Source organism: Arachis stenosperma, chromosome 4 (assembly GCF_014773155.1).
Source record: "Arachis stenosperma cultivar V10309 chromosome 4, arast.V10309.gnm1.PFL2, whole genome shotgun sequence".
NCBI lineage: Eukaryota > Viridiplantae > Streptophyta > Magnoliopsida > Fabales > Fabaceae > Arachis > Arachis stenosperma.
In genome coordinates, this window is record NC_080380.1 from 91,263,202 (window position 1) to 91,290,565 (window position 27,364).

Here is a 27,364-nt window from a genome sequence, read left to right on the forward strand (position 1 = left end):
CGCCTGCTGACACTGTGTGTCAAACACAAATGGTGTGTCAGCAGCTAGCAGGTTACTCAAAGGTTTTGCAATTTTCGAAAAATCCTTTATGAACCTTCTGTAAAATCCTGCATGCCCCAAAAAGCTTCTGATTGCCTTAACATTGGCAGGTGGTGGTAACTTTTCAATTACCTCTACCTTTGCCTTATCCACCTCTATTCCCCTGCTTGAAATTTTGTGCCCAAGGACAATTCCTTCAGTCACCATAAAGTGACATTTTTCCCAGTTTAAAACCAGGTTAGTCTCTTGGCACCTTTTCAGGACAAGTGCTAGGTGATTAAGACAGGAGCTGAATGAGTCTCCATATACTGAGAAGTCATCCATGAAGACTTCCAGGAATTTCTCCACCATATCAGAGAAGATGGATAACATGCATCTCTGAAAGGTTGCAGGAGCATTACACAGACCAAAAGGCATCCTCCTGTAGGCAAACACGCCAGAAGGGCAAGTAAATGCTGTTTTCTCTTGGTCCTGAGGGTCTACTGCAATTTGGTTGTAGCCTGAATAGCCATCCAAAAAGCAGTAATAATCATGACCAACTAGTCTTTCTAGCATTTGGTCTATGAATGGTAAAGGAAAATGATCCTTTCTGGTGGCTGTATTGAGCCTTCTGTAGTCAATACACATACGCCACCCTGTGACTGTTCTTGTAGGAACCAGTTCATTTTTTTCATTATGAACCACTGTCATGCCTCCCTTCTTGGGGACAACTTGTACAGGGCTCACCCAGGGGCTATCAAAAATAGGATAAATAATCCCAGCCTCTAGTAATTTAGTGACCTCTTTCTGCACCACCTCCTTCATGGTAGGATTTAGCCTCCTCTGTGGTTGGACCACTGGTTTGGCATTATCCTCCAACAGGATCTTGTGCATGCATCTGGCTGGGCTAATGCCCTTAAGATCACTTATGAACCACCCAAGAGCTGTCTTGTGTGTCCTTAGCACTTGAATCAGTGCTTCCTCTTCCTGTGGATTTAAAGCAGAGCTTATAATCACTGGAAAAGTGTCACCCTCTCCTAGAAATGCATACTTCAGGGATGGTGGTAGTGGTTTGAGTTCAGGTTTGGGAGGCTTATCCTCCTCCTGAGGAATTTTCGAAAATTCCTTTGTTTCCTGTGGTTCTTCTTGATCAGGTTGAACATCCTTGAAGATGTCTTCAAGCTCTGATTCTAGGCTTTCAGTCATATTGATCTCTTCTACCAGAGAGTCAATAATGTCAGTGCCCATGCAGTCATTTGGTGTGTCTGGATGCTGCATAGCTTTTACAGCATTCAACTTGAACTCATCTTCATTGACTCTCAGGGTTACTTCCCCTTTGTGTACATCAATGAGAGTTCGTCCAGTTGCTAGGAAAGGTCTTCCTAGAATGAGAGTTGCACTTTTGTGCTCTTCCATTTCCAGCACCACAAAGTCAGTTGGAAAGGCAAATGGCCCAACCTTAACAATCATATCCTCTATTATGCCTGATGGATGTTTAATGGAGCCATCAGCAAGTTGGAGGCATATCCGGGTTGGTTTGACTTCTCCAGTCAACCCAAGCTTTCTGATAGTGGATGCAGGTATTAGATTGATGCTTGCTCCAAGATCACATAGGGCTGTCTTGGTGCAGGCACCTTCTAATGTGCATGGTATCATAAAGCTTCCTGGATCTTGAAGCTTTTCTGGTAAACTTTTCAGAATGACTGCACTGCATTCTTCAGTGAGAAACACTTTTTCAGTTTCTCTCCAATCCTTCTTATGACTTAGGATCTCTTTCATGAACTTAGCATAAGAAGGTATTTGCTCAAGTGCCTCTGCAAACGGAATCTTTATTTCAAGAGTCCTTAAATAGTCTGCAAAGCGGGCAAATTGCTTATCCTGTTCTGCTTTGCGGAGTTTCTGAGGATAAGGCATCTTGGCTTGATATTCTTCAACCTTAGATGCTGCAGGTTTATTTCTTACAGAAGTGGTTGAAGAAGCCTTTTTAGAGGGATTACTGTCAGCACTCTCAGGTGTCTGATCCTCCCTTGGCATCTGAACGCCAGGAATGGGTGAAGATTGGGCGTTAAACGCCAACTTCTCTCCCTTTTCTGGCGTTTGAACGCCAGAACTGGGTAAGGAATGGGCGTTTAACGCCAGCTTTCCTTCCCCTTCTGGCGTTTGAACGCCAATAGCATTCCTCTCTGGGCTCTTACCGTCCTCAGAGGGATTTTGAACAGTGGTTTGGTTGTCCTCTGTCAATTGTTCCTTATTTGGCTTTTTGCTCTTTTGAGCAGTGTTATTCAGTGTCCTACCACTCCTCAGTTGAACTGCTTGACATTCCTCTGTTATCTGTTTAGATATTTGCTGTTTTGCTTGATTCAACTGTAGTTCTATGTTCTTGTTAGCAACTTTAGTTTCATGGAGTATCTCTTTAAATTCTGCTAGCTGTTCTGTCATCAGGAGCAATTGTTGATTAAGCTCAATCATCTGTTCTTGAGGATTAGGATCAGTGACTACTGCCATGACTTCCTCTTTTGGAGAGAACTCATTGCTAGAGTACAAATATTGGTTTCTAGCAACAGTGTCTATAAGCTCTTGAGCCTCTTCAATAGTCTTCCTCATGTGTATAGATCCACCAGCTGAGTGGTCTAAAGACATCTGAGCTTTTTCTGTAAGCCCATAGTAGAAGATGTCTAACTGTACCCACTCTGAAAATATTTCAGAGGGGCATTTTCTTAGCATACCTCTATACCTCTCCCAGGCATTGTAAAGGGATTCATTATCCTCTTGTTTAAAGCCTTGGATGTCCAGCCTTAGCTGTGTCATCCTCTTTGGAGGGTAAAAATGATTCAGGAATTTGTCTGATAACTGTTTCCATGTCTTTATGCTTGCTGTAGGTTGGTTATTCAACCACCTTTTAGCTTGATCTTTTATAGCAAATGGAAACAGTAATAGTCTGTAGACATCCTGATCCACCTCTTTATCATGTACTGCGTCAGCAATTTGTAAAAACTGTGCCAGAAGCTCAGTAGGCTCTTCCTGAGGAAGACTGGAATACTGGCAATTTTGCTGCACTATGATAATGAGTTGAGGGTTTAGCTCAAAGCTGCTTGCTTTGATGGGAGGTGTACAGATGCTACTCCCATATGCAGCTGTAATGGGGTTAGCATATGACCCCAGAGTCCTTCTGGACTGATCAATCCCACTTAGGTCCATAATGGATAAAGGGAAGTGATATGGATTGCAAACAGATAAATTTTGTTGTTTTTTTTTTGAATTAACCGAAAAATTAAAATAAAATAAAACAAAAAGAAAATAAATTAAAAATTCGAAAATTAAAAGCAAATAAGATCAAAGCAAATTGAAAACTGAATCAATTAGTTAATTAAAAAGATTTTGAGATTAGCAATTAGAAAGATATGATTGAAAAAAATTTTTATGAAAAAGATTTGATTTTTGAAATGAAGAAAGAGAAAAACAGCAAAATGACACCAAACTTAAAATTTTAGAAAATCAAACACAACTTTTTTTCGAAAATTTTAAAGGAAAAACACAAAGAGGACACCAAACTTAGAATTTTTACGGAACAAAAAGGGACTAAAGACATGCAAATTCGAAAATTTGAAGAAAAACAAAAGCATGCAATTGACACCAAACTTAAAATATGAAACTAGACTCAACTAAAAGACTCTAAACGAACAAAAATAAAACAGTCCTAATCTAAGCAACAAGATAAGCCGTCAGTTGTCCAAACTCGAACAATCCCCGGCAACGGCGCCAAAAACTTGGTGCACGAAATTGCAATCACACTTTTGCAATCCCGCACAACTAACCAGCAAGTGCACTGGGTCGTCCAAGTAATACCTTACGTGAGTAAGGGTCGATCCCACGGAGATTGTCGGCTTGAAGCAAGCTATGGTTATCTTGTAAATCTTAGTCAGGATATCAGAAATTATCAGGATTGATTGTGAAAAGCAAAAGAACATGAAATAAGTACTTGTTTTGCAGTAATGGGGAACAGGTTGAGGTTTTGGAGATGCTCCATCTTCTGAATCTCTGCTTTCCTACTGTCTCCTTCTTCAAGCACGCAAGGCTCCTTCCATGGCAAGCTGTATGTAGGGTTTCACCGTTGTCAATGGCTACCTCCCATCCTCTCAGTGGAAATGTTCAACGCACCCTGTCACGGCACGGCTATCCATCTGTCGGTTCTCGATCAGGCCGGAATAGAATCCAGTGATTCTTTTGCGTCTGTCACTAACGCCCCGCCTTCAGGAGTTCGAAGCTCGTCACAGTCATTCAATCATTGAATCCTACTCAGAATACCACAGACAAGGTTTAGACCTTCCGGATTCTCTTGAATGCCGCCATCAGTTCTAGCTTATACCACGAAGATTCCGGTTAAAGAATGCAAGAGATATCTACTTAATCTAAGGTAGAACGGAGGTGGTTGTCAGGCACACGTTCATAGTTGAGAATGATGATGAGTGTCACGGATCATCACATTCATCCGGTTTAAGAACAAGTAATATCTTAGAATGGAAGCAAGCATGATTGAATGAAAAACAGTAGTAATTGCATTAATCCATCAAGACACAGCAGAGCTCCTCACCCCCAACCATGGGGTTTAGAGACTCATGCCGTGGAAGGTACACAAAGAAACGTGTAAAGTGTCATGAGGTACAGATACAATGTCAAAAGATCCTATTAATAGTGAACTAGTAACCTAAGGTTTACAGAAATGAGTAAATGACAGAAAAATCCACTTCCGGGCCCACTTGGTGTGTGCTTGGGCTGAGCATTGAAGCTTTCATGTGTAGAGACCTCTTCTGGAGTTAAACGCCAGCTTTCATGCCAGTTTGGGCGTTTAACTCCAAGTTTTATGCCAGTTCCAGCGTTAAACGCTGGAAGTTCTGAGGCTGATTTGCAACGCCGGTTTGGGCCATCAAATCTCGGGCAAAGTATGGACTATTATACATTGCTGGAAAGCCCAGGATGTCTACTTTCCAATTCCGTTGAGAGCGCGCCAATTGGGCTTCTGTAGCTCCAGAAAATCCACTTCGAATGCAGGGAGGTCAGAATCCAACAGCATCTGCAGTCCTTTTCAGCCTCTAAATCAGATTTTTGCTCAGATCCCTCAATTTCAGCCAGAAAATACCTGAAATCACAGAAAAATACACAAACTCATAGTAAAGTCCAGAAAAGTGAATTTTAACTAAAAACTAATAAAAATATACTAAAAACTAACTAAATCATACTAAAAACATACTAAAAATAATGCCAAAAAGCGTATAAATTATCCGCTCATTAACACCCGAAGAGGCTTGATGCCAGGGCATTTTGGCCAGTTTCACTGACCTTTTCTTTACTGTTTTTAGGTAATTTCATGCATTTTCTTAGGAAATAAGTTAGTTTTGGGCAGATATTCACTCAGACCTTGATTCAAGCATACATTGTGCATTTTACATTGTTTCATGAGGATTTTGCATGATTTTAATGACAAAATTGTATATTGCATTACCCATGACTTGGACTAGAACTTTGATGCACTCTATTGCTTGATTTCAGGACCAAAGGAAGCAAGGAATGGGAGGTAACTTGCAAAGTTAAGGAGAAAAGTAATTGCCAAAAACACTCTCAAAAGCCATCAATGCCCACGTTAAAGAGTCACGTTAACTAAGTTAACGTGAACTCTAACGTGGAGAAGAGAAGTTGAGCCAACATTAGTGACACTCAACATTGTCACTAACGTTGGCAATTGCTCACAAATGGCCACGTTAGAAGCCACGTTAACCTAGTTAACGTGGCCTCTAACGTTAAAGGGGGAAGAGAAGTCAACGTTAGTGACACTCAACATTGTCACTAACGTTGGCCTAAGGTGCAAAGAGCCACGTTAACCCCCACGTTAACTTGGTTAACGTGGGAGCTAATGTAAGAGACGGAGAGTTGTCGAAAACGTTAGTGACACTCAACATTGTCACTAACGTTGGAGCAACCACACAACCCCCAAGAGCCACGTTGACTTCCACGTTAACTTGGTTAACGTGGAATCTAACGATGAGGAATGAAGAATGAGCCAACGTTAGTGACACTCAACATTGTCACTAACGTTGGGATGGCTAAGAATGGCCACGTTAGAAGCCACGTTAACCTAGTTAACGTGGACTCTAACGTGAGACCTAGGGGCACAATTGAACGTTAGTGACAATGTTGAGTGTCACTAACGTTCTCGAAGGTTGGCAAAAGCCACGTTAGAAGCCACGTTAACCTAGTTAACGTGAGCTTTAACGTGAAGCAAGAAGGGGCACACTTGAACGTTAGTGACAATGTTGAGTGTCACTAACGTTCTCGAAGGCTAACAAGGCAACGTTAAAAGCCACGTTAACCCAGTTAACGTGGGCTTTAACGTGAGGCAAAGGGGTGCATGGCAACGTTAGCGACAATGTTAAGTGTCACTAACGTTCTCGAACTTGTATTTTCATTAAATGATAAAAACCCCTAATGTCTTGAGCTAAAGTCTATGCCCACTTCACACTATCTCTCTGCAAGTAAGCCAAGCCCAATTGAAGAAAGGAACTGCTTCAAACTCAAAGATCCAGAGGCCCAAGACTTGAAGAGCTAACTAGAAGCTGAGAAGAGTAGTATATATAGGAGTAGTTTTGAAAGAGAGAGGAGCTTTTGGGAGGAGCTAGGACAGAGAACTACTCTTTGTATTTACTTTCTTTGTACTTCTAGCTTTATCATGTATTCTCCATCTTTGATTTTGATTTCTAGAGCTATGAACAACTAAAACCCTTTCATTGGGTTAGGGAGCTCTGTTGTAGTTTGATGGATCAATACTAATTTTCTTATTCTTCTTCTATCTTTCCTTTTGATTTTACTTGAAAGCTTTCGATCCTCAGCCAATTGGATAGTTATCTTGGAAAAGAAGCTATTCAAACATGGATCTCTTCGGATCCTTGAAAGAGGAATTAAGAGATTAGCTAGAAATGCTTTCTCATGCTAGACCAAATTGAGTATGGATGGGTATATGGCTATAACCCTCTAAGCATTTGATTTGGGAAGTGCATGTGGTATAATCAGTGACCACACTTCATCTCTTCTCATGAACAATTGACCAAGGAATTGGCTATTGATCAAGATTTGAGAGATTGAATTGCAAGAAATTGTGATTCAATCACTTAAGATTGCCAAGGAGATCAATGAGTGCATTGATTGAGGAAGAGATGAAAATGAAATTGATCCGGAGAATGCAACATCTCCTAAGCCCAATGAACTCCCCATTTCTGATCTTACCCATTCTCTTTATTTTCTGCAATTTACTTTTATGAGCAATTCCCCCATTCCCATTTACAATTCTGCTATTTACTTTCAGTCATTTACTTTCCTGCCATTTTAATTTCTGTAATTATCAACTCTATTCATGGATTCGCTCAACTAGATTATTCCTCTAATTAAAGTTGCTTGATCAATCAATCCCTGTGGGATTCGACCTCACTCTATTGTGAGTTTTTACTTGACGACAAAATCGGTACACTTGCCGAATGGAGATTTGTTGAGAGACAAATTTTCCCCCGATCAAGTTTATGGCGCCGTTGCCGGGGATTGATTGTGCATCGACAATGATTACATTAGAGGATCACTAGATTGAGCATTTGTATTTTGTTTGATTTAATTTTCTGTTTGGTTAATTTGCTTTCCGTCTTAGTTTAATTCTTCCCCTCCCCTGTTTCTGAGTTTTTCTTTGCTATTTACAATTCAGTTCACTAACCCACTAACTGTTTGATATATTGCATCACTGACACTAACAAGTTATTCTAACAAGATACTTTCTGCATTGCTTTTCTTGCTTGTACTCTGTTGGTTGTATGACAGGGAGAAGAAGCGGAGCTTCAACTTCCTTTGATTCTGAACCTGAGAGAACCTTCTTAAGATTCAGAAGGGAGGCAAAAGAAAAACGTGTAGTGGGTGCTGAAGAAGAAGAGGAACACTTTGAAAAATACTTTGAAACAACCATGGAGGACCATCGTGAGGAAGAGGTGCACAACCATGGTGGAGGAGATAGAGCAAATCCTGGTGGGGAAGATAGAAGAGTCTTGGGCTCTTACATTAACCCAAACCCAGGGAATTGCGGAAGTAGCATCCAAAAACCAACCATCCATGCCAACAACTTTGAACTAAAGCCACAGCTCATCACCCTCGTTCAGAACAATTGCTCGTTCGGAGGAGGTGTTCAAGAAGACCCCAACCAACACTTAAACACATTCCTGAGAATATGTGACACAGTGAAGTCCAATGGCGTTCAACTAGACGTCTATAGACTGTTGTTGTTCCCATTCTCTCTCAGAGACAAGGCAACCAAGTGGTTGGAGTCTTTTCCAAAGGATAGCTTGACAACTTGGGATAATGTTATGAACAGATTCTTGGCAAGATTTTACCCTCCTCAACGAGTCAATCGGCTGAGAGCTGAGGTCCAAACTTTCAGGCAACAAGATGGTGAGACTCTATATGAAGCATGGGAGAGGTTTAAAGACCTAACAAGGAGATGTCCATCTGATATGTTCAACGAATGGGTGCAGCTGCACATCTTCTATGAAGGACTGTCATATGAATCTAAGAAGGCCGTAGACCATTCATCCGGAGGTTCTTTGAACAAGAAGAAGACCATCGAGGAAGCCATAGATGTCATTGAAACTGTAACTGAGAATGACTACTTCTATGCTTCCGAAAGAGGGAACACTAGAGGTGTAATGGAGCTGAACAATGTAGATGCTCTGCTTGCTCAAAACAAGCTCATCACTAAGCAGCTAGCTGACCTCACCAAGAAGATGGAGAGAAGTCAAGTGGCAGCAATCACCACTTCAACTCAAGAGGAAGCAAGTGAAGAGGAAGAAGGCACTCAGGAGCAAGCCAACTACAATGAGAATTCACCTAGATACAACCATGATCCATACTCCAAGACCTACAACCCTGGATGGCGGAATCACCCAAACTTTGGGTGGGGGAATCAACAAGACCAAGGCCAAGATCAGAGACGTCACAACCCCAACAACACAGCTCCCCAACAATTCACACAGAGGACATACCAACAAAACCACAGCAATACATCTCACTCTTCTACCTCTACCCCCAACATACATTCATTTGATGACCAAATCTCTAAAATTGAAACCCTGCTTGAGAGCATATGCAGAGACATCCAAGACAGTAAAGCATTTCGAGAGGAAGTGCAGTCAAATATGCAGAACCAAGATGCTGCCATTGAGAAGCTTGAAACACAAGTTGGTTACCTATTCAATCGAACTTCTAGCAACAATAGAAGTAAAAAGGAGAAGTGTCAAGCTATCACTCTAAGGAGTGGGAAGGAACTGAAGGGATTTGACCAGAAGAAACTAGAAGAAGAGTCAATTGACGAAGGAGAAAGGCAAGATGGAGATCAGAGCCCAACTTCTAAAAGTCAAAAAGAAGAAGGGAAGCTGAAGCCGGATGTCCCGAGAGTTCCATACCCTCAACAATTGAAGAAAAAGGGGGATGACAACCAATTTTTGAGATTTTTAGAAATCTTCAAAAAGCTACAAATCAACATACCCTTTGCTGAAGCAATAGAACAAATGCCTCTCTATGCCAAGTTCTTAAAGGAGCTCATGACTAAGAAGAGAAGCTGGAAGAACAACGAAACTGTGATACTGACCGAAGAATGCAGTGCTATCATTCAGCACAAATTACCCCAGAAATTGAAGGATCCAAGGAGTTTTCAGATCCCCTGTGTCATAGGTGAGATCACGGTAGAAAAGGCTCTTTGTGACTTAGGAGCCAGCATCAATTTGATGTCAGTAGCTATGATGAGGAAGATGAATATCGAAGAGGCTAAACCAACAAAGATGGCCCTACAATTGGCAGACCGATCATTCAAGTTCCCTCACGGCATAGTAGAGGATTTGTTGGTAAAGGTGGGAGAGTTCATATTCCCAGCAGATTTTGTGGTCCTGGATATGCAAGAGGAACCCAATGCTTCCATTATCCTGGGGAGGCCTTCTTGGCCACTGCAGGAGCTGTCATTGACGTCCAAAAAGGTGACCTCACCTTGAGATTACACAATGAAGAGATGACCTTCAACGTATTCAAGGCCATGAGTTACCCACCAGAGCAATTCGGGGAATGCATGAGGTTAGATGCGCTTGAGGAAGAAGTACATGAGGACTTTGAGGAAGAAGAACCTGAAGAGCCAGAGAGGGTAGTAGGGGAGGAATATGAATCAAGTGAAGAGGTTGCAGCAATAGAAATTCATACACAAGAAGTGCCCAAGGTGGAAAATCAAAAGTCAGAGGCACCAAAGCTTGAGCTCAAAGCAATGCCACCTACTCTCAAATATGCATATTTGGGGAAAAACGGAAGTTACCCAGTAATCATAAGCTCATCCCTCAACCAGGATCAAGAGGATGAACTACTCCAAGTACTACGGAGGCACAAGGATGCCAATGGATGGACGCTTGCTGACCTGAAAGGAATAAGCTCAGCCATATGTATGCACAAGATACTGCTAGAAGAAGATGCCAAACCATCCATTCAATCTCAAAGGAGGCTGAACCCAATTTTGAAAGACGTGGTGCAGAAAGAGGTTATGAAGTTATGGCAGGGAGGGGTGATATACCCTATCTCAGACAGCCCATGGGTCAGCCCTGTACATGTTGTCCCAAAGAAGGGAGGAATAACTGTAGTTCCAAATGAGAGGAACGAATTAATTCCTACAAGGACCGTCACTGGATGGCGGATGTGCATAGACTACAGAAAACTCAATGAAGCTACACGAAAAGATCATTTCCCGCTTCCATTCATGGACCAGATGTTGGAACGACTTGCAGGCCATGCATTTTATTGTTTTCTCGATGGCTATTCAGGATATAACCAAATAGTGGTTGATCCTAGAGACCAAGAGAAAACCTCCTTCACATGCCCATATGGAGTGTTTGCCTATAGGCGCATGCCATTTGGGCTATGTAATGCACCTGCAACGTTCCAACGCTGCATGCTTTCTATCTTCTCGGACATGATAGAGAAATTCATTGAAGTTTTTATGGATGATTTTTCAGTATTTGGAGATTCTTTTCCTAGTTGCCTACATCACCTAGCCCTGGTATTGAAGAGATGTCAAGAGACCAATCTGGTTTTGAACTGGGAAAAATGTCACTTCATGGTGACAGGAGGAATAGTGCTTGGTCATAAGGTTTCTAACCAGGGTATTGAGGTGGACAGAGCTAAAGTGAAAATTATTGAAAAACTTCCTCCACCCGGTGATGTCAAGGCAATTAGGAGCTTTTTAGGGCATGCAGGTTTTTACAGAAGGTTTATTAAGGATTGTTCAAAGATAGCAAAGCCCTTAAGCAATCTCCTTGTAGCTGACACACCATTTGTCTTTGATGAAACATGCATGTTGGCTTTTGAGAACTTGAAAATGAGGCTATCCTCTGCACCTATCATCTCCCCACCTGATTGGAACTTACCTTTTGAACTAATGTGTGATGCATCTGATTATGCAATAGGGGCAGTGTTAGGACAGAGGAAAGATAGCTTAGTCCATGTGATATACTATGCCAGCAAGGTCCTTAATGATGCTCAAAGAAATTATACCACAACCGAAAAGGAACTGTTGGCAATAGTATTCGCATTTGACAAGTTTAGATCATACCTCATTGGTGCAAAAGTGATTGTTCTCACAGATCACACGGCACTTAAATATTAGTTTGCTAAGCAAGAATCAAAACCAAGACTAATAAGATGGATCTTATTGTTGCAGGAATTTGATATTGAAATCAGAGACAAGAAAGGAGTGGAGAACAAGGTAGCAGATCACCTCTCCAGAATCCCTCAGGATGAAGGTGGGGGACATGATACTCAAGTGAACGAGCTCTTCCCTGATGAGCAGTTGATGATAGTTCACAAGGCTCCATGGTTTGCAGACATAGCCAACTTCAAGGCAACTAAGGCTTTACCACCAGAGATACATAAACATCAGAAAAGAAAGCTCATGAATGATGCAAAATACTTTGTCTGGGATGAGCCATATCTCTTCAAGAAGTGTTCAGATGGAGTCCTCAGAAGATGTGTTTTGGAAGAAGAAGGACGAGAGGTGTTATGGAATTTCCACAGCTTAAGTTATGGAGGCCATTTTGGAGGGGACAGAACTGCAGCAAAGGTTCTACAAAGTGGGTTCTTTTGGCCAACCCTTTTCAAGGACGCCAAGAACTAGTAAAAAGTTGCAACGAATGCCAAAGAGCATAAAATTTGCCCAAAAGAAATGCCATGCCACAAAATTTCATTCTAGAGCTGGAACTGTTTGATGTGTGGGGAATAGAGTTCATGGGGCCATTTCCAACTTCATATGCAAACAAGTACATCTTAGTAGCTGTGGATTATGTCTCCAAGTGGGTGGAGGCAATTGCAACTCCAACAAATGATAACAAGGTGGTTATGAACTTCCTCAGGAAGAATATTTTTAGCCGGTTTGGAGTCCCAAGAGCCCTCATCAGTGATTGAGGGAGCCATTTTTGTAACAGACCATTAGAGGCCCTTCTCCTATGATATGGGGTAAAACACAAGGTAGCCACACCTTACCACCCCCAAACAAATGGACAAACTGAGATCTGCAACAGAGAACTAAAGAGAATTTTGGAAAAGACTGTGGGTGCATCAAGAAAGGATTGGTCAAAGAAGCTGGATGATGCTCTTTGGGCATACAGAACAGCATTCAAAACACCACTTGGAATGTCCCCATATCAGCTGGTGTACGGTAATGCCTGTCACTTACCACTGGAGCTAGAACACAAAGCTTTATGGGCTATCAAGATACTAAATTTTGATAGCATTGCTGCTGGTGCAAAGAGAATCTTGCAGCTGCAAGAGATGGAGGAATTCAGGTCACAAGCCTATGAGAATACCAAGATGTACAAGGAGAAGGCAAAGAGAAGACATGACTCACATCTTGCACCCAGAAGTTTTGAAAGGGGGCAGCGAGTACTCCTATACAATTCCAAACTAAGGCTGTTCCAAGGAAAACTCAAATCAAGGTGGTCCGGGCCCTTTCTTGTCACAAAGGTCTCGCCGTACGGGCATGTAGAAGTCATGGATGAAGGGTCAGAAAAGACTTTTACAGTGAATGGACAAAGACTCAAGCATTATCTGGGTAACATGGGGAAAAACCCCAGAATGAAATACCATCTCAAGTGAGTGAGGACTCGTCGAGCTAGCGATGATAAAAAAGCGCTTTGTTGGGAGGCAACCCAACCTCAGGTAGTCATTTTCATCTTCATTTCAATAAAAATCACAAGTTGTTTCCCCTGTATTGCAAGGAGCTAAGTTTGGTGTTTCACACCAGAACAATCAAAAGAGACAGTGTAATTCTAAGTTTGGTGTTCCACCAAAAGGACATTTAGTTAGAATTACACCTGCTCCCAAAACACATTGCTAGCTCTAACCAATAGAGGGAAACCACTTACATGTAGTTAGACTTTAGTTAATCATTGTTTTGTTAACAACAAGATATGAGTTATCAGCGTATGTGCAAGATTGTGTACTAAACAAGGAACTAAGTTTGGTGTTCACATACCAAATCAAGTTCATAAGACACAAGCACATGCAAGCTAATTATTCCTCAAGTGCTTTGGGAACAAGCAACTTCCAATAACTTTACAGGAACCTTATGGTGCACCCTCGCTCAAGGAAGCAAAGAGCAAGAGGAGAACGAAAAGAAGGTGATTAGAAGTTGTCACCTGAAGGTTGTATTGTCACTTAATTCCATATATTTACAGTTCGAACATTGGAAGCTCAAATGCAATCTTGATTAATGATTACCAGTGAGGCCTAAACATTTTTTATTCTACCTTGTTGTTGAGCATGGTCCATGAACTCTGGTTTAAGTGTCACTACTTCTTTCCCTTATTTACTTGTAAGCTTGTCTATTTGTATGAAGAAGAGAATATCTATGTTTACAAAAGACCAGAAAGGAGTTCATAATGTGGAAGTGCATTCATGAATTTTTGGGGGTAGTCATAAGTTAGCTAAGTTGGTTCAACCACAAGGTTAGGATGACAACTATCTATCCTGAATGCTTTACTTTTGATATACCCATGAGACTAAGATAACAACAAGATCCTAATAAGAGAAAAGGGAAAGAACAAGGGAAGTGAAAAACAAAAGAAAAAGAGTAAGCAATAAGGCTAGGCACCAATGGTTTACCCTAAGACATGTGTCTGTGGTGCTCCTGTGTGAGGGATCTACTTGGATGAATAAGCTCTTTGGGGTGCTTCATCACCTGGTAACTTGGGTTAACTAACCCGGGATTATCAGCTGAAAATCCACTATCAAGAATAACCCTCACCACAGAGCATTTAGTAACCCAAAGAGGTGCTGGACACCAAGGTCTAAAGGAAAGAAAATAAATAAACTATATGCCTGTGGTGTGTATGTATGGGGGAGAGACTTGAGTAAGTAAGTCCTTAGGGGTGCTTCAACACCTAGCACCTTGAACCAACTGGTTCGGGAGTGTTGGCTGAAAGCTTATCCTAAAGAGTTGCCCCCTTACAAAACACTTAGCCTAAATAACACAAACAGCCCATGAAATAACAATAAAAGGATCAATAAATAAAGGTCTCATGGGATATAACAAAGTGAGTATTTTAGGAGATGATAAAGGTCTGAAAGCCAATAGTGGAATGAACCTAAGTTGCTATGCATGAAACCACCATAAAATCAGTAATATGACTTCCACAAGAATGACTCATTTCTCTGGAGATTCCATTCATCATTCTCTTGTTCCAGTACTTGCTTAGGGACAAGCAAGCTTTAAGTTTGGTGTTGTGATGCCAGGGCATTTTGGCCAGTTTCACTGACCTTTTCTTTACTATTTTTAGGTAATTTCATGCATTTTCTTAGGAAATAAGTTAGTTTTGGGCAGATATTCACTCAGACCTTGATTCAAGCATACATTGTGTATTTTACATTGTTTCATGAGGATTTTGCATGATTTTAATGACAAAATTGTATATTGCATTACCTATGACTTGGACTAGAACTTTGATGCACTCTATTGCTTGATTTCAGGACCAAAGGAAGCAAGGAATGGGAGGTAACTTGCAAAGTTAAGGAGAAAAGTAATTGCCAAAAACACTCTCAAAAGCCATCAATGCCCACGTTAAAGAGTCACGTTAACTAAGTTAACGTGAACTCTAACGTGGAGAAGAGAAGTTGAGCCAACGTTAGTGACACTCAACATTGTCACTAACGTTGGCAATTGCTCACAAATGGCCATGTTAGAAGCCACGTTAACCTAGTTAACGTGGCCTCTAACGTTAAAGGGGGAAGAGAAGCCAACGTTAGTGACACTCAACATTGTCACTAACGTTGGCCTAAGGTGCAAAGAGCCACGTTAACCCCCATGTTAACTTGGTTAACGTGGGAGCTAACGTAAGAGATAGAGAGTTGTCGAAAACGTTAGTGACACTCAACATTGTCACTAACGTTAGAGCAACCACACAACCCCCAAGAGCCACGTTGACTTCCACGTTAACTTGGTTAACGTGGAATCTAACGATGAGGAATGAAGAATGAGCCAACGTTAGTGACACTCAACATTGTCACTAACGTTGGAATGGCTAAGAATGGCCACGTTAGAAGCCACGTTAACCTAGTTAACGTTGACTCTAACGTGAGACCTAGGGGCACACTTGAACGTTAGTGACAATGTTGAGTGTCACTAACGTTCTCGAAGGTTGGCAAAAGCCACGTTAGAAGCCACGTTAACCTAGTTAACGTGAGCTTTAACGTGAAGCAAGAAGGGGCACACTTGAACGTTAGTGACAATGTTGAGTGTCACTAACGTTCTCGAAGGCTAACAAGGCAACGTTAAAAGCCACGTTAACCCAGTTAACGTGGGCTTTAACGTGAGGCAAAGGGTGCATGGCAACGTTAGCGACAATGTTAAGTGTCACTAACGTTCTCGAACTTGTATTTTCATTAAATGATAAAAACCCCTAACGTCTTGAGCTAAAGTCTATGCCCACTTCACACTATCTCTCTGCAAGTAAGCCAAGCCCAATTGAAGAAAGGAACTGCTTCAAACTCAAAGATCCAGAGGCCCAAGACTTGAAGAGCTAACTAGAAGCTGAGAAGAGTAGTATATATAGGAGTAGTTTTGAAAGAGAGAGGAGCTTTTGGGAGGAGCTAGGACAGAGAACTTCTCTTTGTATTTACTTTCTTTGTACTTCTAGCTTTATCATGTATTCTCCATCTTTGATTTTGATTTCTAGAGCTATGAACAACTAAAACCCTTTCATTGGGTTAGGGAGCTCTGTTGTAGTTTGATGGATCAATACTAATTTTCTTATTCTTCTTCTATCTTTCCTTTTGATTTTACTTGAAAGCTTTCGATCCTCATCCAATTGGATAGTTATCTTGGAAAAGAAGCTATTCAAACATGGATCTCTTCGGATCCTTGAAAGAGGAATGAAGAGATTAGCTAGAAATGCTTTCTCATGCTGGACCAAATTGAGTATGGATGGGTTTGTGGCTATAACCCTCTAAGCATTTGATTTGGGAAGTGCATGTGGTATAATCAGTGACCACACTTCATCTCTTCTCATGAGCAATTGACCAAGGAATTGGCTATTGATCAAGATTTGAGAGATTGAATTGCAAGAAATTGTGATTCAATCACTTAAGATTGCCAAGGAGATCAATGAGTGCATTGATTGAGGAAGAGATGAAAATGAAATTGATCCGGAGAATGCAACATCTCCTAAGCCCAATGAACTCCCCATTTCTGATCTTACCCATTCTCTTTATTTTCTGCAATTTACTTTTATGAGCAATTCCCTCATTTCCATTTACAATTCTGCTATTTACTTTCAGTCATTTACTTTCCTGCCATTTTAATTTCTGCAATTATCAACTCTATTCATGGATTCGCTCAACTAGATTATTCCTCTAATTAAAGTTGCTTGATCAATCAATCCCTGTGGGATTCGACCTCACTCTATTGTGAGTTTTTACTTGACGACAAAATCGGTACACTTGCCGAATCTTGAGAGACAAATTTTCCCCTGATCAAGGCTTTGGAGTTGATAGAGGCAGTGGCTAACAACCACTATATGTATGCCAATGAGAGAACAGTGAAGAAAGAAGTCACGAAACTAGACACATTAGATGCCCTGTTAGCACAAAATAGGGCTATGTCCTAATAAATCAATTCACTCACTAAACAATGGGGCATATGCAAGTTTTAGCCGGAAAAGCACAAGTCACAATATACAATTTGTGTGGAGAAAATCATAAAGATGAAGAATGTGAGCTATTCAAAGATGACCAATATCCCTCTGAACAAGAAAATTATATGGATAACTTTTTAAGAAATCCACAAAATGACCATTCTCAAAGACATATAACCCAGGCTAGAACAACCATTCAAATTTTTTATGGGAAAATCAAGGACAGAGGAACTTTAACACTCCATATCTACAAGGAACATCTTTATCACAATCACAAAATTTTCAAAAGCCTCCTACAAAAACCACCTTGGATAGTTTTTCCAAAGAATTTATGCAACAAACCAAGGAATTCATAATGGAGACTGATGAATAAAAAATTGATGGTGTAGAATTTCACAAATGAAATCTCATTGTAAAGTATAGTTTCCAAACCAATAATATTCTTTTCATACAAAAATTTGTTTGTCACAAGTACAAACCCCTAAAATCTATAAACCGAAGTATTTAAACCTTGGGTCATTTTCCCTAGGAATTGCAATAAAGTATTCTTATTATTGGTTAGAGGTATCTTTTGGGATTTTTGAGATAATAAACATGAAATGTAAATTGCATTGGAAATAAACTAACAAAGAGCTCTAGGCAAGGTATAAAAATTAGAAGTCCTATCCTAGTTATCCTTATCAATTGTGATGAGAATTATCCATTGCTCCCACTTAGTTAACCTTTAACGATGGAGGAAAGTCAAGTGGATGAATTAACTTGAGTCTACAAGTCCTAGCCAACTCATAATGAAAGGCTAGCTTTAGTGGCATTCAAATCAATTAGCAACTTTTAATTATCAATCAACAAAGGAGTTTGACAACTCAAGAGTCACTAATTACTCAACCAAAGCCAAAAGGAACAAAATCTATGCTAAAATCCAACCAAACATTTCATCAAACACATGGAAGACATAAAAGGAAAGTAAAATGAATTAAGCAATTCAACAATAAAGGAACATGAATCATAAATTACATTGAAAGAGAAATAGAAGAAACAAAAGTGTAGCAACATAAAAGTAGAGAATTAAAAGAATTAAATGCAAAACTAGAGAGAGAGGAAAGGTAGGAGAAGAAGAATTACAAAAGAAAAAGTGAATCAAAGCATGAAATTAACCTAGATCTAAGAAATTCTAATCTAGATCTAACCTAATCCTAATCCTAGAGAGAAGTGAGAGCTTCTCTCTCTAAAACTAACTTCCCCTCCAAAACTAAACTCAAACTAAACTAATGTGTAAAAAGCTTGTAATTCCCCTTCAGTCCTTGACTTCTTCATCATATATTCTCTTTCAATCAATTACACGTTCACTGCCCTCAAGCAATTCAACATTCAAGCCTTTCAAGTTTCCAACAAGATTCAACATTCACCAATTCTAGGTTTTATTGATCTAATTAGTTATTTAACTCGATATTTGCGTGTTCAATCCCTTAATTCTTGTGGAAATGATATCCACTTACCGTAATATTACTTGAACGCTCAAGTACACTTGCCGGTATCCGTGAGCTTCACGTTTCGCTCATCAGAAAACTAGATCATCATTTATGCTAAAGTATCATGATAAATGTTTGTAACTTGTATTATAAACAAATTACTTGCAACAAATTTAGAAAAATGTTCAACTTCTATACATATTTCATTATTCTAGTATGCTTTTAATCGCATAGCGAACAATTGACCCACAAGGGATGGAAAGAATTATTATGACATATTTTCCCTTTAGGTCAAATAACTAATTTACAAAGGTCACCAAACTAATTCCAAGCTTAAGAAAAGCCAAATTATGGATCAATTATGTTATCATATTATGTAAAATGAACATACTATCAACTTTTTTTCTTTTTTTTTTTTGGGGATAACTACACTACTTTAAACCTAGATTTTGCAGCAAATTTACTTGTCCTTCTGCATGCTTCAATACTTTTGAACAGGCTCTTACAAAGGTTTAAGTTGGTGCTTGCATTGTTGTTGAGACCAATACGCGTGTGCGGCTAAGACCCTATCCAAAAGCTCTTGAGGTACAGGTTCTCCTCTTCTTTGCTGAGGGGAGATTCTTGCTGTGTGCACCAATGTCTTCCACTTATCCTGCAGCATTTATATGGTCATGGAAGAGTTAACAGAATGCAATTACTTTGATATCTCATTTTAAACTATGTTTCCTAAGTTTTACAAGACAGAAAATACAGAAACAAGAGATAGAATATATTGAGATAATGATTGGAAAAAAAGTGGAGTGTAGGCATTTTGATGTATTTTGAATATGTTTGCGCTTGATCTTTCTCTCCACATTTGGGTCGAGATTTACAATAAATGTTGAAAAAGAAAGAAACAAGAGATAGAAAACAAGGCTGAAAATTACACAAACTTTCTCTCAAAATAGTAACATTTGGCATGTTTGTTTATTTACATCTCCAGATAAGTATTTTTCTTGGTGTTTCTATGCTTCTATCCCAGGATAATTCAAATAAATGCTCCATGTTGTAAGTTATCTCTTCCAATATCTTGTAGAGAAAACCTTTGCGTATACTCCCACTACTGTTTTGTCTTATATTTGTGTTGTGTTGTTGTAGTTATCTACATTGTGACTAGGTATTTTTTTTCTTTGTGCTGTAGCAAATTATCTTTGAAAAGAAAACTACTTTTTTTGGAAATAGTTGACACCTGCTCTAATAAATTTGATATGTAAATAACTAGAAAATACCTTCGTATGAAATTCACATGTTTCGTAATTTCACATAAATTTTTTTGGACAATAGGACAAGGTTATCTTTTCTATTTGTGTGGGATGTTTTAATAATCTCTTAAGAGTATGTTTGGTTTGTATTTTTTTTTCTTTTTACTGTATTCTGTTTTTTAAATTTTGTGAATAAAAAAGTGAAAACAGCAAAAATAATTTTTTTTTTCACTAAATTATGAAAACAGATACCAAACACGCCCTTATCCTCTCTATTTTAAATTTTTTATTTCTCATTAATATTTTCTCTTTATCAAGAATAAATGGTAAAAATTGCTTGAAGTAGCATTGGTTAGAACCATCGTGCAATTAGGCATTTTTAACTTGTTGCAAGAGATTTCAATTTACAAAATCTTTAGTGCATAAAATAAACCACTTACCTTCAAATCCACATAAGTTCGATGCTTTGCATGATCGAAAGCACGTTGTTTGACATCGCGCCACCTGTAATCCGCAAGTAACGCTTGATAGTTAGTACCATACAGTTACAACTTTTAGCACTACACATCAACAGGAGCAAAAGAAAAACAAAAAGTATCTCATCAAACAAACCTTCCAGTTCCAAGTTTTTCAACTGCCTGAACCAATGCTTCTACTTCAAGGACAGAGAAAGGCCTCCTAATTCGACGCTGTCCGAAGTCAGGATTCCCAGATTTGCGCCGCAATGGGACCACAGCTAATGCTTGCATGTTAATGGCAGGAACTGCTACTAGAGCACGACACTTGGACATGTTATTGTTTGCTGAAGTATCTGCTACAGAGGAGGCCAATTTGAGATCACCTTCAGCACAACTTTCAATTTTGATCAGAGAGCGTTCTTGAGATACATTATATGTTCCCTGTTGGAACATTAATGATGTTGATTGCCTGTTTATTCAACATGATCAATTTAGTAACTGCTCATATGATAGGACAACCAAATGCTGACCACATAGACTTTACCCTTGATTTAAAATAAAAAAGTACAAACCAACCCAAAATAACCAAATTACCCTCATTTTCATCTCTTCCTCTCTTATATACTTCGTGAAGATGAGGGTATTTTAGTTATGGTACACAAAGAAAATTAATCAAAAAGCAACTATAACTTACCTTATTTAATATTTATTATTTAACATTCATTAATTGTTATAACAATTATTGAATGCTAAATAAGATAAGTATTGTTTTATTTTTTTTTCTCTTTAATATTATTGTTTAGTTTTTTAAAGGTTGGTTTACACTATTTTTAAAATAGTTTAATTTTGATACCTAACAATATAAAATATATATATATATTTTTTGCTAATCTAATGTTATATAATTAAATGTATGTATAAAACTTTTTTACATTAATAGTGCATTAAAATTAAATTATTTTGCAAATATCAAGGGTTAAGTATGCACAATTTTAAAATCAGTACGGTAAAGTGCACATAGCTTATAAACATGTTAATGCTAGATTGAATAGTTACCTAGATAACTTTTGTTGTGGACTAGAAGTTAAATAACAAGGGTCTTCATTGTACGAAGGTGAAGAAATCCTAGTATGTCTTGGCTCCAACATGAACCCTAACCTATGACGTTTGTCATCTTGGCATATCCCTGTCTGAATCAGAGTTTTGTTGTCGTCTCGAATCTTCTTTCCCTGCAAAAGGATGCCGACATGTAGTTCATCTCCTAGTATAGTTGTCACAGCCTCCATCACTGTCCTCTGGAAAACAATAGTAACAAAGCAAGCAAGAACAAACAAAAGAAGACACTGATTAAGACATATTAAAGTGGTCTAATATTATTCAAAAACCATATATATTATGATATAATAAGTACATAATATTGTTGTTGTTTTTTAATTGATACCCTTCATGCATAGATTCAAGAACATCATTCGTAATATAGTAAATAAATCATATTACTACTATCTCTCAGATTTTTACATACCTTCAGTGATCCAATTGTTGCAGTTTCTGGTATATCAATGAAAAGCTCCGGGACTTTGAAGGATTTTATGCTAAGCTTCACTACAAATTATAATGAAAGCCATTTTAGAACCTTAAACAAGATGTTGGACAAAATTAGGATTAAATATTAGCAATCATTTCCTCAAGTTTCTTACCATTACAACCCTTGGATCCAGGATGAAGCTGTTGACCAGCTATAGAGGACGATTCTTCAATCCCTGCATGTAATAGTTTCAATTATTTAGCCAGAAAAATCAAATAATAATAATAATAATATTAAAAAGCAGGCAGTGATGCAATGTTGCACCTGTACCATGGATTGTGCTATTAACTTTGCTGTCTGAAAAATCAAATACGCCTTGACACTGAGAGCCTCTATCGGATGTGGATGATGAGGTCTGATTAAAGAACTTCCTCTTCTTAAATGGATACATGCGTTGTAAATTTTCGAGTTCAGAGTTGTCTCTACTATTGTTCTCATCTAAAAGACAACACAACAATTAAGAGCAACATATTGCTTGTATCATAATTATGAACTCTTATAAGTCAACAGCAAGTAGCGTACCACTTGCAATAGGACTTGCATCCTTCAGTTTTGGTGTGTCTAGTGGTGGACTCGATATCTTATTCCTCAAGTTTGATTGAGTGCACCGAGCAAAGTTTTCGTCATTATCTGTATTAACTAATTTCCTAGCAGTGGAACCGCCGTGCGAAGAATCAAGATGATTGCGACACTCTGGCAAAGGCTTTTCCACATTATTTTCCAAAGTGCAATCTTTAAATACCCTATGACCTGGTTCAGTAACTCCGACATAGCTGCCTTTGATATGGATGATTTTCTCATTAGAATTTCTTCTTTTCATGCCTCCATCTTCTCTCTCAAGGACATTTTGTCCTTGCCCTTCAAGATGGCTGCCATGAGAAAATAAAACATCCATTATTCGGGCCACATTTTCGCACACCACAATACTAGCATTTATAACCATGAAATTTTAATACGCTAGCAAATTTAACCAAACAAAACTAGTTTTATATCTACGAAAGATGATTTCTATATGACAAAAGTATCTAAATATTAACTTTATTTATGAGTAAACTTGTCAATATTCTGAACATTTATAAATAGAAATAACAATTTTTCATTTTTCAATGAAGTTAGTTTTGTTTAGTCATGAGTAGATTTGTTAACATTCTAAACTTTCATAGATAGAAATGATAGTTTATTTGATGATTACTAATTTCCAATGCCATCAAGATCATGGAACAAAATTGTTCATAAGCAAACAAAAAACTATTTAGACATGTACCTTTGGTTGTCATGTTCTCCTTGCAAACTAGGGACACAAGTAGTGGTAGTTTTGCTACACGTCCCGTGCGTGAAAAGGTCCCCCTTAAACAACCCTACTGTTTCATCATTCTCTTTCTCCTTTACATCATTACCATGAAAAAGATCAGCTTCTTTTGCAAAAGAAGTGTTTTCAGGGTTGGAACTCTCGTTTGCATGCAAGAAATTGCCAGCTACGCTAGCTAGAATTTCGAAAGCATGTATATGACTGCTGTCGCGCTTCTTCCGGATGGAACCCCTCCCCTAAACCATTTATTAGAACAATGATAATGATGTTAAAACTTCTGCACATAATGCAAATAAAAAAGTAGTTGGGGGCAAAAAAAAATAATTTTATTACCCTAACAGATCTTGAAGCTCTAGGAATGACAGGCACATGATAGCCATCAAAACTATAGTTCATCCTCTTCTGCAACACCATATCTCACAAAAGCACTCCTATAAGACAAAGTCATCAGATAAAACAATTAAACTAGCTTCATTCAGTTTGCGAAACACCAAAGATTGGCACCTGTATCACCACAATAAAAAAAATAGCGCTTAATTCAATTTAGTGAAAGAAAACCAATTCCAATACCAAAGACTAAGAATTGCATTTTGAAAAGGGAGCAAGAAAAATGACAATTTTGAATTTAAGAATAAAAATACTTTTACAAGAGTTAAAATGAGTGATTGAATAAGAACAAAAGAATAATCTTAAAGGAAAATAATGCCAATTTTAAACCAAAATTGAATGAATAATATAGCTTGCCATAAAAACCATGGCAACAACTCTTTAGTAATGGATTGCATGATAATGACATTATCAGTTGCTGCAATCATAAATCTATCATTTGAGATAAGGTGCCACCATTATAGAGTAGTCACAAAAAATATAAAAAATAAATAAATAAAGTACTGAATGTTACAGTATAAGATCACCATCACTTCACCCCATGTTAAACACACTTTGATCAGGTTTGAAACTCAAGCACATATACCCTTCAACATTTTAGAGGAAGGGAAAAAAGGGATCAAATATGAAGAAACACAACAATAAAAAAGGGACGGAAATAAATGAATACATGCTTCAAACATAAGCATTCAAAATCCACAATTTGTAACATAATGATCTTTGTTATTATCTCCACAAACTTACATGGAACATAATTAAGGACAACACCAACAATAACCAAATAGAACCCTGGACAAGAAACCAAGGTTTTAAAAAATCATATATTATGTACAGCATCATGCTCATTTTTTTCTTCTTAAAATATGATTTCTATATGGATCTTTTAGAACCTTGTGTGACACTTTTTAAGGAGACAACTCCTGACAAAAATTTAAATAAATACATGAATGTATGAGAGAGAGAAAGACAGATCAAGTTTTCTTTTATCCTAAAAGAGAATATTAAGGATATATAATTTACACAAATGAAATGAACACGGAAAAATAAAATGGAGAAGAAAGAAAGAAGCATTAAGCAATGCAAATTCCCACACTAACACAGCCAACAATTGATCAATTGAAAAGAGTCATAACCATGTTGAATAATTTTGCACAAAAAAGAACATCATCCACTAACCATTTTTTTCTCTTTTCGTTTTTTTTTTTTTTTAAATGTGCAGAAAGAAATGTTCACGGGAAGGAGAACAAAGAAAAAAAAATATTCTAGAATTTTTTCTCACCTAGAAAGTTGGGCTATGTCTGATCAACAAAAACCCCCTGAAAACCACCTTAAAGGCTTGTGTTCTTAAACCCCTCACAACCCCAACTAACTATTTCTAAAAGTTTGACCACTCAATAATCCTAGGAAGGGTGTAATCGGTTGCAATCAGCGAGTGTGACTGGCTATAGCAGGTTGTAAGAGCAAAACCCACTTGTGAGATTGGAAACAGTTACCTCGGTTTGGGGTGATCCACTCACTCCTCAAGCCATGGGAGTTCTCCTTCTTCCACGTGGCACACTCTCCACTCATTTGGGTTCCATCTTATCTCATTCACATTTCTTATCACACACAAAAAACATGATTGAATGGGTTTCAAAGCTTTGAGCCACACTTCCTTTGCTTGTCCCCAACAGTAGTTCTCCAAATTTTCAAAGCCTTTGACAAAGTAATACAACTGAGAATTAGCTAACAATTTTTTTTTTCTTTTCTCATTTTTTTCCAATTTTTTTAGGCCAAAAACAATTCAGTGGCGCTAGGTTCACTCTTTTGCATGGTTGTAACGAAATAAATTGCGTGAATTGATGAGATTCAAATCGTTTTACTTAATTTACATGAAAATGTTGTTTAACACGTGCTAACGTAATTTTCTAATGCAAAATGAAGTTGAGGATGCATATGGTTTCATATATATATCATAATATATCTCCACCAAAAAAAAATATAACATAATATATAATAGAATATAATTTTGATACAATGTAGATACAAATGTAATTTACATTTTGAATATAATTTTGATTTATTATTATTATTATTATAAAATAATTTTATAAATACATTTAATTACATAAAGTCACATTAACAAAAATAAGGATTTTTTACATTGACGGTATAAATATTCAAAAGAACGAATAGACGATTGTGTAAAATAATTTACACTATTAGTATATTAAAATTTAACACTTTACAATATATATTGAATTATTATGTTTGTCTTCTAATTTAATATATTTTAGTTAACTAACTGTTTTTTAAAATTTAATAAATATAGATACGTGTTTGAATGATAATGTAAAAAGTGTTAAATGTATATAAAAATACATAAAAAATAATCTCTTTTAATGTCTTTTGTTAGACATTAAACCTTTTAAACATTTTTAGAGGGAGAGGAGTATTTAAAATTAAGGGTAAAATAATAGTATTTTGGTTTCTAATATTTGAGTTAAATTTTAATTTGGTCCTTAATTTTAAACATTGTATTTTTGTTCCAAAAAATTTTAAATGAATTTAATATTATTCTATTCTTGAATTTGACACGAATAATTAATAGAATGATTAATATGGATGTTAACAATGTTATTGCTAAGTCATATATTTTTTTGTGTGATAAAAAAATATAACGAAAACCTTCTTATAATACTTCTTGTTGATTTTTTTTCTTGTAAAAAAAATTCAAATTCTATTAATCAATTATCAACTTTCCAGAATCAAGGAAAAACTTTTACTTGTGTACCAAAATTAAATATTATTGGCTCTTTAATATGCTAATCGTTCGTGTCAAATTTAATTACGTGACAAAATTGGACACATTTAAAATTTTTTGAGATTGAAATAGAAAATTTGAAACTAAAATAAGACGTTTAAAATGCTAGTTACAATAGGGTCTAGTTCAAATGTTAGGAACCAAAATAATATTTTAACTAAAAATTAATTATATTTTTTGTAACATAAAAAAATCTCATTTGAATATGATTCTATTCCAATAAAAATTTTATGATTGTTATCATGTGAAGATACTTTATTTTGACTATTGAATGATAAATTATAAGATTTAATTTTTTATATGTTATAAAAGTGGTACCTTTATTTAAAGTGTAGTTAAACAAATAAATTATACTTCTTAAACAAAGATCATAATGAGAAGATGTTTTTGACATCTTCATTAGAGTAGTTCCTTTGAATATAAATAAACTACGGGCGAAACAATTTCCAAGTTATAGTGACCCAAAAAATGCTTATAAGATGGGAAGCTTTTCACATGTTTCCAGTGTACTTTTTGGAATATGACTATTCAATTGTTTGTAACCAACCAGATTTAATATAAAAAAATACAAATGGTCTAAGATTTAAGAAAAGAAAATTTTGTAGACATTCACAAAGAAATTGTATGGTAGGCATGCAATCGTTACATCTTTTGGACAGTTTAATTGATTTGAAAATGTCTTTTTTGTCTAAATTAGCTTCAAACTAGTTTAGGTAGATATATTTAAAACACATCATTAGGTGAGTTAGGCTGATGATTTTTATTGTAAAAATTTCTATTCTTTTATAAAAAATGAGCTTACATATTTGCTTAATAGAAAATAATACTCTACTAGTAAGGTAAGTGTTATTAATTTG

The 27,364-nt window shown here is 37.3% G+C and overlaps 2 protein-coding genes across 2 annotated transcripts; one reads left to right on the forward strand and one right to left on the reverse strand.

Moving 5' to 3' along the window:
• Positions 1-10,102: 10,102 nt before the first annotated feature.
• On the forward strand, positions 10,103-12,244 carry LOC130975192 (uncharacterized). Its single transcript, XM_057900016.1, has 4 exons — positions 10,103-10,859; positions 11,199-11,327; positions 11,538-11,698; positions 11,792-12,244. Exons 1-4 carry the CDS (start codon positions 10,103-10,105, stop codon positions 12,242-12,244), a joined length of 1,500 nt encoding a protein of 499 aa, XP_057755999.1.
• A 6,982-nt stretch (positions 12,245-19,226) lies between these two features.
• On the reverse strand, positions 19,227-23,731 carry LOC130975193 (telomere repeat-binding protein 5-like). The gene is made up of 10 exons (XM_057900017.1): positions 23,651-23,731; positions 23,273-23,553; positions 22,531-22,877; positions 22,273-22,446; positions 22,121-22,183; positions 21,946-22,025; positions 21,480-21,718; positions 20,578-20,892; positions 20,406-20,469; positions 19,227-19,376 (listed from the first exon to the last, which is right to left on the reverse strand). The coding sequence occupies exons 1-10, from the start codon at positions 23,729-23,731 to the stop codon at positions 19,227-19,229; spliced, it is 1,794 nt and encodes a 597-aa protein (XP_057756000.1).
• Between the last annotated feature and the right edge of the window lie 3,633 nt (positions 23,732-27,364).